This window comes from Sturnira hondurensis, unplaced genomic scaffold (assembly GCF_014824575.4).
Source record: "Sturnira hondurensis isolate 20B ecotype Veracruz unplaced genomic scaffold, ASM1482457v3 Scaffold0019626, whole genome shotgun sequence".
NCBI lineage: Eukaryota > Metazoa > Chordata > Mammalia > Chiroptera > Phyllostomidae > Sturnira > Sturnira hondurensis.
Genome location: NW_028092257.1, coordinates 11,260 through 30,052, shown reverse-complemented (window position 1 = coordinate 30,052; position 18,793 = coordinate 11,260). Strand labels below are relative to the sequence as shown.

Here is an 18,793-nt window from a genome sequence, read left to right as displayed (position 1 = left end):
GTTACACAATATTTACAGTAGGGGGAAATTCTTCATTTAGAACAAAGAAGAAATCATATTTGTAGGCAGCAATGAAAATTTTCAAGTGGAAACGGGAAGACAATTCAATCTAAAACATAATTTCACCAAGCAATAATTCACCCCAAACATAAATTCCTTTACACACAGACACAGATCTTATATTGATAAGTAAACATACGCCATAAAAATAGTTCACATAGTAATAAATGTATGACTTAAAATTTTGCTACCTCACACTTAAGGTGGTCTTTGACTCTAAGCGCATGTTATGTCAACTATGGTATGAAATTTGTGTTTCCACATCAATTAGGATTGGAGACATGATTTCTGGGTCAGTCTTGCCTGTGACTATGGTAAGAATGTGGAGGCCAAGCTCAATAAGAATCAGAATCCTAATGAGGGAAGACAAGCCAATGGCCTGTTACTAAACACACTATATGTTGAAGTTTACATTTTCGGAAAGAGCAGTTACAGTAGTGAGAGATGAAGAAGTGATGTACAAGAAGTGTTAAACTGTGATCTTCTAGTTTCCTCTCCTATGAAATGATATAAATGGTTTGGGTTACCAAATGCAGTGGAACTCCATAGGAGTAGTACCACTCAAGATTTTTCTTTCAGTGAATCAAAAGAAAACATATTCAGTATGCTATATTTCATTTCAAAAGGAATTGGTCCTAAGGAATCCACGGAGTCTCCATAAGATAAATGGGAGCATCGAAATATTTCCTTCAAGGCTGGGAATCAATTTTGGAAAGGAGAAAAATGACAAAGAAAAAGCTCCTATATATTATAAAGTTGAAAAGTTAACAGCGATTCACTTAAATATTATAGAGAAGTTGAAATCACAGAAACACAAACCTGAGGAAATAGGGTACTTTCTATTTCCAAAGTCTGATCAGAGTCATAATATCTGGCTCTGTGACTTTGAGTCCTATAATCATGTGCATTTCCTCAGCCCTAGGACAAATGGTTCTTTTATAGCTGCCACCCCAAATAATCTTCTCAGAGCCCCCTTTATGTCTCTGTTCCTGAGACTCTAGATGAAGGGGTTCAGTATGAGTGTGACCATAGTGTACATCACTGAGGTGACTGCCCTTGAATGTAAGCTGTGAGTACCAGAAGAGCTGAGACACACTTCTAGGCTTGTACCATAAAATAAGGAGACAACTGAGAGGTGAGATGCACAGGTGAAAAATGCTTTATGCTTCCCCTGTGCTGATGGGATTGCTCGTATGGAGGACACTATCTTACAGTAAGAGTAAAGGATCCCAGCCAGAGCACCACCACCTAGCAGCCCAGCTGAAAAAATATATCACCACTTCATTAAGAAAGGTGTCAGTATACACAAGTTGCACCATATGTTTGATATCACAAAAAAAAGTGGGGGATTTCCAAGTCTTTGAAGAAAAACAGTTGAAACACCATCAAGCACTGTAGCAAGGAATTCAGGGCACTCATGACCCAGGATACCAGAACCAGGAGTTTACAGAGCTGGGGGGTGATGACTGTGTAGTACAGAGGATGACAGATGGCCAAAAACCAGTCATAGGCCAACACAGTCAGGAGAAAGTCATCCAATCCTGCAAAGCATAGAAAGAAATATATTTGGGCGATGCAGCCTGCATAGGTGATGGCTCTGTTCTCTGTCTGGATGTTCAGCAGCATCTTTGGGATGGTGGTGGAGATGAAACAGATGTCTACCAAGGACAAGTTGGAGAGGAAGAAGTACATGGGCGTGTGGAGGTGGGAGTCTGAGCTGATGGCCAGCATGATGAGCAGGTTTCCCAACACAGTGATCAGGTACATGCAGAGGACCAGCTCAAAAAGGAGAGGTTGGGATTTCCAGCCAAGATGGAGGCATAGGTGGAGATATGGTGCCTCCTCACACAACCAAATTTAAAGACAATAGAGATTTAGAAAGAAAAACAGAACCAGAACAGTAGAAAATTGAAATGTACAGGAGTTGGACAACCATTCATCCAGACTGGTGAGAGGGGCAGAGAGTCAGCAGCTGACTGAGAGGTTCCCAGCAGGAAAAGGCGGTGGCTACCAGACCGGGGAGTGCAGGTGGTGCAGGGCTAGCAGACCCCGGGCACAGAGTGGAAACGAGCAGAGTGCACAATGCGGTTGGCTGACCACATTTGTGCCCAGATAAACTAGGCAAAAATGGGCAGCGAGACAGACCTAGGAGCCCAGGGCCCCAGCAACAGAAAATAAAGCCTAAAAGCAATGATTAAAAAGGTGCTGGGAGAGACTCCCAGTCTCACAGGAGAGTTTGAGGGAGGGACACAAAGGGTCATAGAATGTACACAAGCCCACCCAAAAGGCAACCAGAACCAGAAGGGACCAATTTGCTTATAGGGAGCAGCAGAGGGGACCAAAATCTGAGAGAGTGGAACAAGCGCCATTCTTCCCTCTCTGACCCCGCCCCCACATACAGCATCACAACCCAGCAACTGCATGGCCCTACCCTGGTGAACACCTAAGGCTCTGCCCCACATACATAACAGGTGCGACCAGAACAAAGAGAAGGAAAAAATGGCATGAAGAAAAAAATGGCACAATGCAAGAACAAATCAGAGTCCCAGAGTCAATACTTTTAAGCAACCAAGAGATAGCCAGCCTATCAGGTGAACAGTTCAAAGCACTGGTGCTCAGGGTGCTCACAGAACTGGTTGATTTTGGTTGCAAATTACATGGAAAAATGAAGGTTGCACTAAGTGAAATGAAGGAAAATGCACAGGGAACCAATAGAAATGGAAAGAAAACTGGGACTCAAATCAATGGAGTGGACCAGAAGGAAGAAAGAAACAGCCAAACAAAAAATAATGAAGAAACAAGAATTTTAAAAAAATGAGAACAGGCTCAGGAACATCCAGGACATCTTTAAACGTCCCAACACCTGAATTATAAGGGTATCAGAAGGGGAAATAGAAGAGCAACTAGTGGAAAACTTATCTGAACACATAATAAAGGAGAACTTCCCCAATCTGGCATAGGAAATAGCCTTTCAGGAAGTCCAGGAAGCTCAGAGAGTCTCAAAGAAGTTGGACCTGAGGAGGAACACACCAAGGCACATTATAATTTCATTTGCCAAGACTAAAAACGAGGAGAGAATCCTAGAAACAGCAAGAGAAAAGGAGACAGTTACTTACAAAAGAGTGCCCATCACACTATCAGTTAATTTCTCAAAAGAGACCTTGCAGGCAAGAAAGGGCTGGAAAGAAGTATTCCAAGTCATGAAAGGCAAGGACCTTTGGCCAAGATTGCTCTATCCAGCAAAGTTTTCTTTGAGATTGAAAGGGCATATAAAGTGCTTCTCAGATAAGGTCAAGTTCAAGGAGTTCATCATCACCAAGCCGTTATTATATGAACCGTTAAAGGGACTTATCTAAGAAAAAGAAGATCAAAGACATGTAATGTGACAGCAAACTCGCAATCATTAACAACCACACCTAAAACAAAAACAAAACAAAACTAAGCAAACAACAGGAACAGAAACACAGAAATGGAGATCACATGGAGGGTTAGCAACAGGGGAGTGGAAGGAGGAGAAAGGGGGGAAAGGTACAAAGAACAAGTAGCATAGATGGTCAGTAGAAAATAGGGGGAGGGCAAGAGTAGTGTGGAAAATGTAGAAGCTAAAGAGCTTATGACACATGGACACGAGCTAAAGTGGGGGAATGTGGGGAGAGGGAGTGGGCAGGGTGGAGGAGAATGAAGGGGGAAATGGGACAACTGTAATTGCATAATCAATAAAATATATTTAAAAGATAAATATATGAACATTATTGTATGTCATTATACTCCAATAAAATATTGAAAAGTCTCATATCTCAAGGTATCATCAAGAACACAGTAGCCAAGACATTTTCATCAGGTGTTTGAGGCATGTCTTCTAACTGGGTAGACAAGTGCCATATGTAGATAGAAATAGTGGGATTAAGTTAGTTATTACATTCGATAATCTAATTGTTTTGTAAAAAGATATTTAATCTACATGTACAGCTAAGTGCACATAAATTGGTTCAAGACAGGGGTGCACTACAGCCTCACACAACATCAAGGATGAGCCATAACATGCAATGCAGAGACTCACAACTGATGCAGACTTATGAGATCTGAACAGAGATCAGAACAACTTCCATCATAGAATCCCACTCGGTGATAGAGGCATTGTAATAAACCATTCTATTTTAGGGTGCTTGTTATGCAGCAGTAGCTGATACAATAATCAAAGCAAACAGCACTAAAGGCAAATATAATAATTCTGTTTTTTATATTTTACATATGTTCTAATTTGGGGGATACCCTCGTGATTATTTTGTTATTCAAAATATAGTCACCTGTGAGTACAATTATCTGTAATAAAACCACAGATAACTGTACTCACAGAACAAAAACAAAGTTCATTTGTACAGAGCTTCCCTTCTAGGAGTCTCCAAGATGTTGCAAGCTCATGCACATTTGTGCAGAAAACCTGGTGATCCTGAATCATGTGACTAGGAAGGGATTCAGCCTCTCTTGTGAGTCATTTTTAATTATGAGAAGAGATTCCTGAGCATGAGAGAGACATACAATCAATAATCTGGAAACTTTACATTTATTGTTCCTTTAGTGGTTAAGACAAAATTTAGATAAGAAGAAATATTTTGCTTAGAGTCATAGAGGAGTCATAATGGTAAGCAGCACCAGAATTTTAAGCAGAGAAAGAAATAAAATTCATTAAAGAGGTAAATATACTAACGAGCAACTTACCCCAATGCAGAAAGCCCCTTACACATGGGCATCAATCTTCCATATTTCCATAAGTACAGCAAGGAAGAGCAATACTTTGCACAGCAATAAAGTTAGTGATTAACAATCTTGTCTCATCATATTTCAGGTCATCTCTGACACTCGGGCCATACTAGGTTAATGAATCAAATCTTGCTGTCCATGTAGACTTCACTGTAGGTATGTACGTGATGATCAATTTCTGTCAGTGCCTCCAGTGGGCATTGGAACACTGAGCTGAATAAGACAATAAAAGCAGAACAGCTACGAAGTAGAGTGGCGTGTTTGTAGTGTAAGTGCCTGACACGAAACATTTGATTTCCAAGGCTTCCACTTCAAAGATAACCATGTTGAAGAAACTTGTGGCCAGCTTTCTGACACAGCTGCTAGCTAAGCACCCTGGCCCACTCCCCTGTGAAGGCCCCCTTACAGAAAGCCCTGGAGAGCTTAGATAACTGACCTTGGCAGTGACCTACTGTTCACTTTTCACACCCTGATACCTGCTCTTAAGTTTTAAATTCACCAATAAAGAGTGAAGCTTTGAAACTCTATCCATCCTGCCCTCAGACCTGAATAAATGCAGAACCCACAATAATGTCTTCTTTCTCTATCTCTCTCCATCTCTTTCTCTCTCCCCTTCCCTCCCTCCCTCCCTCTCACTTCCCTGCCTTCTCTCTCCACGACCTCATCAATGGACCTTAGGAACATCTGTACCCTCCAATCTCTGAGTGATAAACTTACTTTTACCAGGTCCTCTTAGGGTTTTGGTTGAGCAGTGTCATGCGATCATAATAAGAATCGCAAGGCCTCGTCCAGCCACAACATTGGCTCATGTCAGTGTCACAAGAATTCAGTTTCCCAGGCATTTTAGGAATACCTGCGTTATCAACAGGCTGAGACATAAATGACACAATGTTTAAAAATCTACATTTTTAGGAAGAGCTCTTAAGATAGTGACATAAAAATGGGGGGGTGCAAACATCTGTAATTGAACAACAATAAAATAATTTAAAAGAAAATAAAAAATGACAAACACAAACTAAAAAATGGTTTTATATTTTCCTGTACAATGAAATTAAATAAATGTCCTATGATGCCAAATGTTTTGTCCGAGTGAGTAATACAACTCTGATTATTCTTTCAGAAAAAAAGGACAGTTTTCTTAGCATGATACTTGTCATTTGACAATATATTTTAGAGAAATCCAAGTTTTGCCATGAAATATATGAAATTTTCCAAATGTTTCTGATCCAATTTTGAGAAACACTTTCATAATATATAAAAACTGTCAAAGGGCTGACAGTGGCCAGAAGGGAAAGGAGAGGGAATTTCAGGGGGAAAGGGTGAAGGGTTTGGAGGAACAAATATAAAGCAGTCATAGACAATAACGCGGGGGAGGGCATTGAAACAGGAGAGAGGGCTGGGGGGTTAGTCTCAGGTGGGGAGAAAAGGCAGAAAACTGTACATGAACAACAATTACAATTAAAAAAATTTTAAACTTCTCAAGGGGAAAACTGTCCATATATTGTAGCAAAAGTTTGTCAAGTGAGTTACTTAAACTTATAAAGAACGTGAACGAATACAAGAAAATGGACCCACCAAAAAATAAAAAAAAGAGCCAGTCTATTCCATGGGATCAAACACTCACAGTTTCTGGTTTGAGTTGTTCAGCCACCCACACAAGGTCACATTTTCAGCCTGAGCACAATTGTCCCCTTTGTACTTGCTATCCCCAAAGCTCTTTTCAGAGCCCCCTTTATGTCTCTGTTCCTGAGACTGTAGATGAAGGGGTTCAGCATGGGTGTGACCACAGTGTACATCACTGAGGTGACTGCGCTTGACTGGGAACTGTGAGTAGTGGCAGAGCTGAGGTACACGCCAAGGACTGTACAATAAAATAAGGAGACAACTGACAGGTGAGATGCACAAGTGGAAAATGCTTTATACTTCCCCTGAACTGATGGGATTGCACATATGGATGACACTATCTTAGAGTAAGAGTAAATTATACAAGCCAGGGGAGCACCAGCCAGCAACCCAGTGGCTAAATACATCACCATGTCATTAAAAAATGTGTCAGAACTGGCAAGTTGGTTCATCTGATTGAGTTCACAGAAAAAGTGGGGGATTTCCAAGTCCGCACAGAAGGATAGTTGTGATACCATCAAGCTTTGCAACAAGGAATACAGGGAACTTGTGACCCAAGATACCAGGACCAGCAGTCCACAGAGTTGGGGGTTCATGATGACCATGTACTGCAGGGGATGACAGATGGCCACAAATCGGTCATAGGCCATCACAGTGAGAAGGAAGTTGTCCAACACACCAAAGAATAGGAAAAAATACATCTGGGTGATGCAGCCTGCATAGGTGATGGCTTTGTTCTGTGTCTGGATGTTCACCAGCATCTTTGGGATGGTGGTGGAAGTGAAACAGATGTCTACCAAGGACAGGTTGGAGAGGAAGAAGTACATGGGTGTGTGGAGGTGGGAGTCTGAGCTGACGGCAAGGATGATGAGCAGGTTTCCCAACACAGTGATCAGGTACATGCAGAGGAACAGGCCAAATAGGATGGGCTGCAATTCTGGTGCCTCTGATAGTCCCAGGAGAAGAAAGTCTGAAGTTGGGGTATCATTGCCTTGGACCATGGGGTGGTGGTCACTACAAGGACAAAAAAAACATAAATGGGCATAACTAACAAATTGGATACTCTGGTTTCTCTTCTATAAATCTTTTGCCTTTTACAAATTTGAGATGCTACAATTACAATGCTATGTAGGTAAGAGCATGAACAAAAGAGAGTGGATGTGGGATTTATTTATGGAGAGTAACAGGAAACCCTAAGAACCAGATTTTATTAGAACAGGGTCCTCAAGGGAAAGAAAGCAGGAGACACTAGTTTATTTGTAAAGAGTGTGCCCTGCAGGGAAAGAGCCAGTGCAAAGACCCATTGGTGACACTTGTTCCAGACATTCAAGACTAAAAATAGAGTCACATGGTGAAGCAAATGAGCAAGAGGAGAGCAATGAGAGATGATCAGAGAATGAGGGGAACGAGGTGACGTTTCTGCTGCTACTGAAACTTCAACAAACAGGGAATCTCTTGTCCTCAGTTTTGCCTTGCACCTTATTAATTTTGATTCCATGTAATATTGTGGACATAAATGATTCCCCCTTCTTATTTTCATGTGTTGGTAACATCCTACATCTCAATTTTAAGGGTCACATTCTGGAGTATATTTTCTCATGTACCACTGCTCCAGTACCTCCGAAGCTCTCAGACTCACCTGGATGAGGCTCTGAGAAGGTGTCTGTCCGTGTGCAAGTCTGAACTGGTCCGTGGATGGCTGATGATGGAGACTGAAGCTCTGTCACCACACAAGAGACCAAGAAGGAGTGAAGTATTGGTCCCCAACCAGACTTGGGTCTCCAAAAGCAACAATCCTGTTCTGGCCAGTCCAAGGTCATACATGCAGCAGAGGCAATATTTTCAGCAGCCTATATCTGCTCATTAGATACTCTTTTCATTGTTACTCCCACTTCTGAGTACATCATGTCCCTTAGGACACTGATGTGGACAGAAGGGAAATTTTCTTGCCAAGTCTCTGTCTCTGTAGACCATATTAGAAGTCAGGGGAATCCAGCTTTCATTATTGCTTTTGCATGAACTCACCTGCCTTCTGGAGGTCTTACCTCCTTGCACCTCATCCCTATCTTGTGTCATTGTTTTCTCCAAATCTAAGACTGAGGACCCTGCCCTGACTAGGTCTCATGGACTCCTAGAGTACTGACAGGTGGTGAGCAGCAGCTCCTCCTATCTCTGGAAATTGCTGTTCCTCTCTTGAACAAGTAGGACTGGTGTGTTTCTTTGCTATAAAAGCACAGTACTCTGATCCTTGGCCACATGAAGCTTTTGACAAGTCAGTTGGCAGGTTTGTGCTTGTAACACAAACTAAGAGCTGGCATTTAGTGCTTCATGTAAAAATATTTGCCAAAAGGTGCAGAGAATAAGAAGCATAAATGGTAGGTACAAAATAGACAAGGGGGGTTAAGAATAGTATGGGAAATGAGAAGCCAAAGAATCGATATGTACAATCCATAGACATGAACAAAGTAAGGTGGGGGAGATGCTGGTGGGGAGGGGCTACATGGCAGAAGGGAATAAAGGAGAGAAAGAATGGTAGCTCATTCTTTCTCTCCTTTAATAGCCTAATCAATAAAATATATTTTAAGAAAGTATTTGCAGAACCAGACAATAACAAAAATTCAGTAAAAATGTGGACCATCTGAATAACAGTATCCAACACCTTGATCTAACTAATATTTCTAAACTACTCTCCAACCATCAACAGCAGAACACATACTTTCAAGAACATGCGGCCCATTGACCAAGAAAGACCACATTCCGGTTCAAAATCAAAACAAGAAGAAAAAAACACTATAAACTGCTACATTTCACTGCCTCTCCTAAAAAACAAAACAAAAACCTTTGGGGAAAGTAAAAGCACCTCTTCTTTCCCCAGAGAGGGTGACAGGTGATGCTTACTTCAATGACAGGTGCTCAACAAACGTTCAAACAATGCAGAACAAATCAATCAATAAACTCGGTCACCCTGCTGAGGTTGTACGAACAGCCTCAGGGGACTTCAAACTAAAGGTAATTGAGAATGAAAGTAATCAAGTATCCAATACAGGTTTTGAGAAATGCAGGATTTATTTTTATCTACATTTATGGATTTTATTATGATTATTCAAATACTTTATTACACTGCTTAGGTTGCTTCCTTTTTTAAACAATCTTTCTGGTACTTCTATTACTCTGAGTTTATGTCTGGACCACTGAGTCCCTGAGGTAAGAAAAAGCTTAGACTTAATCTCTATGGCAACTCTATGTGCATCACACTATATTTGCATATGTGAGTTTGATTTAAATACATTAATATATGCAAATTTGCAAAAAATAACAAGGTTCATAATTATAAGATACACTTTGATTTGAACTTAGATTATTATATGGATTGTCTTATTTCAGTTCTACTACAGTCCATTCTTTGAGAACATACCACTGTGAACTTCAATCTACATTTGCAGAAATGGGAGTTAGAGGGTGCAGCAACCTACTCAATATGAACTGAGTAAGGGGTGAACTTTGATGGGAACCCCATCAAGATGTTTCCAGTTCAAGGACTGGCTGGTGTGGCTCAGTGGATTGAGCATGGGCCTGTGAACCAAGGGGTCACTGGTTTGATTTCCAGTCAGGACACATGCCTGGGTTGTGGGCCAGGTCACATGAGGTGCAAGGCACATGAGGAGCCACACACTGATGTTTCTCTCCCTCTCTTTCTTCTTCCTTTCCCTTCTCTCTAAAAATAAATAAATAAAATCTTTAAGGAAAAGAAATGTTTCCAGTTCTCATGCTCCAGTCACGTGGTTGACAACCACAACCAGGGGTGAGTTTATCTTTAGGGAACACCTAACAAAGTCTGGAGGACTATGTAGGGACCAGTGGCACCTAGTGGATTGAGGGCAGGGCTGCCTCTCAATGTCTTACAATGCATGGACTGCCCCACCGCAAAGAGGTATCCAGCAGACATGTCAACAGTGCAGAGATGACAAATAGCATTCAGGACCAGAACCCCTCCAGCATCAATGGGCATATGAATTTAGGGTCTTGTTCAGATGTAGATTTTGATGGGGAGATCTATGGTGACTCAGAGATTCTGTGCCTGTAACCAGTTCCTACTTAATACTGATGCTGCAGGTTCCAGTCTGTGACCACTCTGAGTACCAAGGCTGATGTCCAGTGTTAGATTCCAGGGTAAGTAGGTTTTCACCTCCTTCATCAAGAACTCTCTCTCACACACACACCTCAGGTCTGGCCTTACGCTGTCAAATGTTGGACTCAGTAGCTCAGCTTTGAGCTCACACATGCCTCTTCAGTATTTCTCCCATGACAGGAAATGACACTTTCAGGCATTTGGTTTCTTATCTATACAAATAGAGAACTTCCAGCTACATAATAGAGATGCCCTGAGAAGTTAGTCATATTTTAGAGCTAATGGAAAATTACTGGCACAAAGCAGATACTCAAATTATAGCAGCAATGTGACTATGCCCAGTTCTGCATTTACTAACCTCATTGTGACACAGAAAATCTGTAGGGACAGGAAGTGAGTCCAGCATGGCCCTGCCCCTGGAAGAGAGAGAGCTGTGATCTCAAAGATGAATCTGCTCATGGGGCCTCCCACAGGGAGCAGAGTGCTTGAGTGGTCACTGATCTATGCTCTGCTGAACTCAGTGATACGACCTCTGACCCTCTCACACTGGCTCAACATGGCCACAGTAAGACTTTGTAAACTCTTCAAGCTGTTTTACTAAGTTCTATGTTTTACTCCTGGGAATTTCTGCTAAGCTGATGTTTCTTGAGGGATTAAATTATTCCACCAACTCTTAGTACCTTCCTTTTTGCAAGGCTACAGCATAAAAATTACAAGTGTTTGTTGTCCAAAAAAAGTGTGAAAGCCTTTTGTGGTGTTTGCCCAAGTGGAATTAATTTATATTTCTGAGTGATTCACTCTATCATTCTCTTATGTGGACTGTACAGCCCTGTGCATTGCTTTGAGATGTTAAATAAAAATTTGTCCTGCTTTACTGAGAAATAATTGATATACAACTTTGTGTAACTTGAAATTGCACACCATGATGATGCATTACACATATATTGTAACATTTTTACCACAGTGTGATTAGTTAACACATCCAGCACATGATATAATTACCCTCTTTGTGGTTAAAACATTTACGATGTTCTTTCTTAGCAATTTTCAGGTGTACAATACAGTATTACTAACTAGAGTCACCTTGGTCTTTACTGGATTCCCATGATCTTATACATCATACACCAGTATTTACCCTTTGACTAATATTTCCACACCTTCCTTACCCCACTGTTCCCAGCAATCACATGTCCACTCTTTGTTTCCACAAATTTGGCTTTGTTGATCCCACTTGTAAGAGAGATCACACCAAGTTTTGTCTTTCTCTGTCTTATCTCATTTATTACAATGCCCCAAAATTTCATCCCTGTGGTTGCAAATGACATGATTATCTCATTTTGTAAAAGCTGAATAATATTTTATGTTATGTATTATATGTAATATTTTCTTTTAAAAAATATTTTATGTACTTACTTTTAGAGAGAGGAGAAAGGAGGGAGAAAGACGGGAAAAGAAGCATCAATGTGCGAAAGATACATCCTCTTTCACACACCCACCTGAGGACCTGGCCCACAACCCAGGCACTTCCCCTGACTGGGAATCGAACCAGCAATCTCTAGGTTCACAGGCAGGCACTGAATCCACTGATCACACCAGCCAGGGCCATATTTCCTTTATTCATCCATCGGTGGCACCTTAGGTTGTTCCATGTCTTGGCTATTGTGAATAATGTTGCAATGAACATTGAGAGGGTGCAGACATATTTTTGTGACAGTGAGTGATTTCATTTCTTTAGAATTTATACATGGAAGTGATATTCTGGATCACATAATAGCTCATTTCAATTACATGTCTACCCACAGTGCACAAGTGCTCCCTTTTCTCCACATCTGTACCAGCAATCATCTTGGTCATCTTGATAAAAGATTCCTGATAATTCCTCATGGAACTGACCACACAGGATTTATAAAGTCTCATACATTCCCACCATATAGCTATACATAGTTAAAAGAACTGAATGACCAACAGTCATTTTGCGAGAAAGAAAGAAAATCTTCAATTGTTTTTTTGCATGAATGTGATCAGAGACAGGAACAAGAACAGTCCAATCTCACCACACAGAAACAAAGCTCTCTCAGACAATCTGTGATCAAAAAAGGAAATAAATAACAAATGCACATATATCCTCACAAGTAACAAAACCACTGCAAAGTAAAGCTCATTAGTGTTCTCCTTTTCACATAGTAAACACACTTCCTAATGTGAGACCCACAGTGAGAGGAGATAAGTGAAATGTTTGCTTCATGAAATACCGTGGCAAGGGTGTAATTTAAAGCGTCTCTTGCTCTGAATCTTCCTCATTGTTATGGAAACAAACATGCCACGTTTTAACAATAAAAAGAAATGCTCTCACATCCCTTTATATCCATCAGCAGCAGCACCCTAGGTCTCTCCGCAGCTTAACTGATAAGATTTTGGCTAATACTCTACTTCTATTGGAAGTACTGATGCCTCTCATTTCTGCTTCTACTTGCACTTCCAGTATTATTCAATCCGCAGCACTGACACTTGGATCACTGAGGTCAGTGTCTACTTCGCTTGTTTGCCTCATAAATAAATACCCTGGTTTATGAATCAAGCCGGCAAACAACCCCCGTGATCTCTGGGCTCTGGACTAGACCAAAATGGCTCTCAGGTAGCCTCAAATAAACATTCGAGGCTTCCGGTATCTCTGATTGTTCCCTGTCGTGTCTGCTGGATTCTCATACTCACCTGGTCAAAACGCTGAGAGGAAGTTCTCTGTCCCAAGTCCAACTTCCTCCTGGATGGTTGACTATGGGGAGTAAAGCTGTGTCCACACCAGAGAGCTGGAGGGAGTGAAACAATGGTCAGCCAGCCAGTTTTGGAAGGAAAAGCCATGCCCTGCAGAGTCCAAGGTTGCACAGACTAAGCCCAGGCTGGTGTAGCTCAGTGGATTAAGCTCAGGCCTGAGAACCAAATGGGCGCTGGTTTAATTCCCAGTTGAGGCACATTTCTGGGTTGTGGGCTAGGTCCCTGGTGGGGGGTGCACCAGAGGTAAACACACGTTAATGTATCTCTCCATCTGTCTCTTCTCTCCCCTCTCTCTAGATAGAAAAAAATAAAATCTCTTAAGAAATAAAACCACTACAACTTATTAAAAATGGTTGTACAGGCTAATCGTACTGCAGCAGAGGCGGTATGGACAGCTTGCTTTATCTTCCCACTACGTAGTTTTGTTGTTACTCCCACGTCTGCAGAAGTGGTTTCCCTGTGGGACACAGACAGGACTGGCCAGAAAGGAAAATGTTGTTGCTCACTCTCTGTTCCTAGGAGACTTGGTTATAAGCCAGGTAAATTTAGTTTCTATTGCTCATTCTCCATGAACTCTTCTGCTTCCAGAGGTCTAAACTCCCAGCAGCTAACCTCAAACATCAGTGAAAGTTTCTCCAAGTCTGAGACTGAGGAACGTGCCTGGATTGGGTCCATGAATCTTCCAAGCATTGAGTAGAGGTGGGCACAGAACCCCTGTTACCTCTAGAAAACTGTTACTCCCCTCTTTAGAAGAGACATAACTGTTCCTTTCATATAAAATCTCGGACACCACATTCTTTGGCTTCCTGACACTGTTCCCAAACTATTAAGTATTTCATACAACTATCACAAGTAAGAGCTATTATTTGGTCCCTTGTTATAAAGTGTTTATAATTATAATAGATGTTGTAGATATTTTTATACATCATAACCCAGCTTAGCAGAGTATAGAAATTATCTCATTATCATTTTACGCAGTTTATTCTACAAGGTAGGCTTATTATGTACTCCATTCTCCATCTCAGGATTTAGGCCCAGAGAGATTTGAAGTTCTGTTCGAACTTATGCATTGAGTATGAGATGCAAATGAAATTGTTCTTCCAGTTCTTGAACTCTGGGCCAATGGTTGTCAACAGACATGATTTAGCCCCTGGCTGCACTTGGCAATGTCTGGAGGGATGCTGCTGAACACTGTACTGCACCAAGCAGCATCCGGTGCAAATAATCAGACCACCCCTAAAGTTGATGGTGGAAGATAGGAAAATGTAAACACTACCAGCACTTCTCCAATGTCACTGTTTCATCAAATTATCAAGAATTGTAGTTCAAATGCAATTTGATTCAGCAGGGCCTAAGGGCCCAAGAAACTCTGCATTTCTCACAAGCTCCTAGACGGTGTTTATGCTGCAGGTGCTGTTCTGTGGATCACAGTTTGAGTAGCAAGAAACTAGTCCTCTGTTAGAGTCAGGGGTAGGTCAGATCAGGTCTTTTCCACCAGAACTCTTTCATGTGTGTCATATTAAGACATGTTTTTTACTCACTTTATAGGGGGCATAAATTCTGTGTTTGGTTCTTTTATATTGGCCTCCAGAGTAACATCAGATAATTTGTATCTGAAAAAGGCTTTGTAGCTAGCAAAATAAGGGCCTTGAAAAATGTACACATTCTAATCACAAGAACTTTTAAATGTTATTTTACAGAGCAAAGGGAATTAAGGTAGCAGATGGAATAAGGTTGTTAATCGTTGATCTTGGTATAAAAAGATCCCCCTGGATCATCCAGGTGGGACAAATGTCATCCTCATGGTCCTGTAAATGGTCCATGGAAGAGAGAGGGAGAAGTGGAGTCTGAGAAACACTGGAGAAGCTCTGTGGCTAGTTTTGAATGTGGAAGAAGGGCCATGGGCCAAGGATTGCAGGTGGCCCCTGAACGTGATGTAGAAAGGTAATGCATTCTTTCCTGTAGCCCGCAGAGGATCCCAGTGCTGCTGACATCTGAATTTTAGCCCAAAGTCATCCATTTCAGACCTCTGACTTTCTAGAATCATAAGGTAGATTTTTTTTGTTTAATGCCAGCAGTGTGGCAATTTCTTACAGCAAGAATAAAATTTTAATACAGGTATTTATTCAATAAATTATTGTTTGCAAGAACTTATGATTGTCCAGTGGGAGGGTGCTGGGGGCGGGGGGGAGGTGAAGGGATTAAGAAGTACACACTGGCATTTACAAAATAGTCATGGGGATGTAAAGTACAGCATAGGCCATATAGCCAATAATATTAATATGAGTATGTACAGTGTCAAGTGGGTACTAGACTTACTGGGGGATCGCTCTGTAAGTTACATAAATGTCTAAAGCCTATAATGATGAACATCAACTGTAACTCAAACAATTTTTAAGTTATTTTTAAAATGAAAAATTGTTGGCAAGATTGTTTCCATATTGTATAGTGCCTGGTGGGTACTAGAAATATCAGGGGGCTCACTTTGTAAAGTATATGGTTGTCTAACCACTATGCTGTACAGTTCAAGCTAATTTGATTTGTGTGGTGGTCATGCCATGCAATATACAGATGATGTATCATAGGATTGTATACTTGAAAACTATATTTTTACCAATCAATGTCACCCCAATCAGCAAAATAAAAAAAATTTAAATATTGGAGAACCAACTTCCAGCTAAGATGTATGGATAGGTAGATACACTGTGCTTCCTTGCATAACCAAAATAAGGACAACAATAATTTAGAAACAAAATAGTAATCAGAACGGCCAGAAAATTTAAATGTATGGAAGTCCAACAACCAAGGAGTTAAAATAGATACATTCATCCAGGCTGGTAAGTGGGGTGGAGTCAGGCAGCTGGGCAGAGATGGGTCACGGCGCCCAAAGTGGTGGCACTAGGTGCTCAAGGCAGCAGCGGGGGGACCCTGGGCGACCCTGGGCGACCCCAGGCGACCCTGGGCACAGGGTGGCAATGGACAGACCCAGAGACACCGTGACTGTGAACTGAGGCACTGCGCTCATGGCAGCTGGCTGACTGGGTGATCCCACACGTCTGCAGATAAGCCAGATGAAACTAGGGTACTGGACAGACCACACAACTGAGGGGCCCAGCGTCAATAAATAAAGCCTAAAAACACCAATTGAAAACACCTGTGGGGGTGGAGGTGCAGGGAGAAACTCCCAGCCTCACAGGAGAGTTCTTTGGAGAAATTCACAGAGTCCTAGAATGTACACAAGCCTACCCAAGCAGGAATCAGCGACAGCAAGGTCCTGTTTGCTTGGGGGAAGAGGCAGAAGGGACCAAAATCCAACAGAGAGCAAAGTAAGCGCCATTGTTTCCTCTGGCGTTTACAACCCAGCAACCTCAGTTGCCCGGCCCTGGTGAACACCTAAGGCTCCCCCTCTAATACCTAATAGGCACGACAAGACCAAAAAAAAATGGCCCAAACAGAAGAAAAAATCAAAGCTCCACAGCAACTACAACTAAGTGCTGAAGAGATAGGCAACCTATCAGATGCAAGTTCAAAGCACTGGTGATCAGGATGCTCACAGAATTGCTTGAATTTGCTCGCAAAGTAGATGAACAAATGAAGGCTATGCTAAGTGAAATGAACAAAAATTCACAGGGAACCAATAGAGATGGAAAGAAAACTGGGACTCAAATCAATGGAGTGGACCAGAAGGAAGAAAGAAACAAACAAGTAGAAAAGAATGAAGAAACCATAATTCAAAAGAAATGAGAACAGGCATAAAAACCTCTAGGACATCTTTAAACATTCCAACATCCAAATTATAGGGGTACCATAAGAAGAAAAGGAAGAGCAACAGGTGGAAAACTTATTTGAACAAATAATACAGGAGAACTTCCCCAATCTGGCAAAGGAAATAGACTTCCAGGAGGTCAAGGAATCTCGGAGAGACCCAAAGAGGTTGGACTCAAGGAGGAACACACCAAAGCACATCATAATTACATTACCCGAGATTAAAAGGAAGGAGAGAATCCTAGAAGCAGCAAGAGATAAGGAGACAGTAACCTACAAAAAGTACCCATCAGACAGTCAGCTGATTTCTCAAAAGAAACCTTATAGGCAAGAAGGGGCTAAAAAGGAGCTTTCCAAGCCATAAAAGTCAAGGACCTACATCCAAGATTGCTCTATACAGCAAAGCTTTCATTTAGAATGGAAGGGCATATAAAGTACTTCTCAGATAAGGTCAAGTTAAAGGAGCTCATCATCACTAAGCCCTTATTATATGAAATGTTAAAGTGACTTATCTAAAAAAAAAGAAGACAAAAAAAATGTATACTAAAATGACAGCAAACTCACAATTATTAACAACCACACCTAAGACAAAATCAAACTATGCAAACAACCAGAAGAGGAACAAAACCACAAAAATGGAGATCATATGGAAGGTTAGCAAGAGGGGAGTGGGAGGACGAGAGAAGGGGAAAATGTACAGAGAATAAGTAGCATAAATGGTAAGTGAAAAATAGACAGGGGGAGGACAAGAATAGTATGGGAAATGTAGAAGCTAAAGAACTTACGACATTTTGCCCTGGCTGATGTAGCTCAGTAGATTGAGTGCGGGCCTGTGAACCAAAGGATTGCGGTTCGATTCCCAGTCAGGGCACATGCCTGGGTTGCGGGCCAGTTCCCAGCAGGGGACTCACGAGAGGCAACCATACATTAATATTCCTCTCCCTCTCTCCTTCCCTTCCCCTCTAAAGATAAATAAATAAAATCTTAAAAAAAAAGAACTTATGACATATGGACTAAAGCAGGGTAATGTGGGTGGGACAGGGTGTGCACAGTGCAAAGGAATGAATGGAGGGAAATGGGACAACTGTAATAGCATAAACAATAAAATATATATTTTTCTGAATATAAATATGTATTTTTCTTTTTTCTCCTTTTAAAGCATTTTTAATTTAATTATTGTTCAATTAGTTTTCTGTCTTTTACTCCCATCCCAGCCCACTGCTCCCCAGTGCTCCCCACCTACCTCCCATTTCCACCACCCTTAGTTGTTGACCATGTGTCCTTTATACTTGTTCCTGTAAGTCCTTCCCCTTTTTCCCCTGAAATTCCCTCTCCTCTCCCTTCTGGCCACTGTCCACCTGATCTCTATTTTAGTGTGTTTGGTTATATTTTCCTTGTGTGTTTGTTTTGTTGTTTAGCTTCCTGTTAAAGGTGAGATCATATGGTATTTGTCTTTCAATGCCTGGCTTATTTCACTCAGCATGTTTTCCAGTTTCATCCATGCTGTTGCAAAGGGTAGGAGCTCCTTCTTTCCTTCTGCTGCATAGAACTCCATTGTGTATATGTACCATGATTTTTTGATTCATTCATTTACTGAGGGGCACCTAGGTTGCTTCCAGCTCATGGCTATTGTAAATTGTGCTGCTGTGAACATTGAGGCACATAGGTTCTTTTGGATTGGTG

The 18,793-nt window shown here is 41.4% G+C and overlaps 1 protein-coding gene and 1 pseudogene across 1 annotated transcript; both read right to left on the bottom strand.

The window, feature by feature from the left end:
- Positions 1-1,057: 1,057 nt before the first annotated feature.
- Positions 1,058-1,827, bottom strand: LOC118974592 (olfactory receptor 7A10-like; annotated as a pseudogene).
- A 4,655-nt stretch (positions 1,828-6,482) lies between these two features.
- Positions 6,483-7,445, bottom strand: LOC118974591 (olfactory receptor 7A17-like). Its single transcript, XM_037028082.1, has one exon. The coding sequence runs from the start codon at positions 7,443-7,445 to the stop codon at positions 6,483-6,485; it is 963 nt and encodes a 320-aa protein (XP_036883977.1).
- Between the last annotated feature and the right edge of the window lie 11,348 nt (positions 7,446-18,793).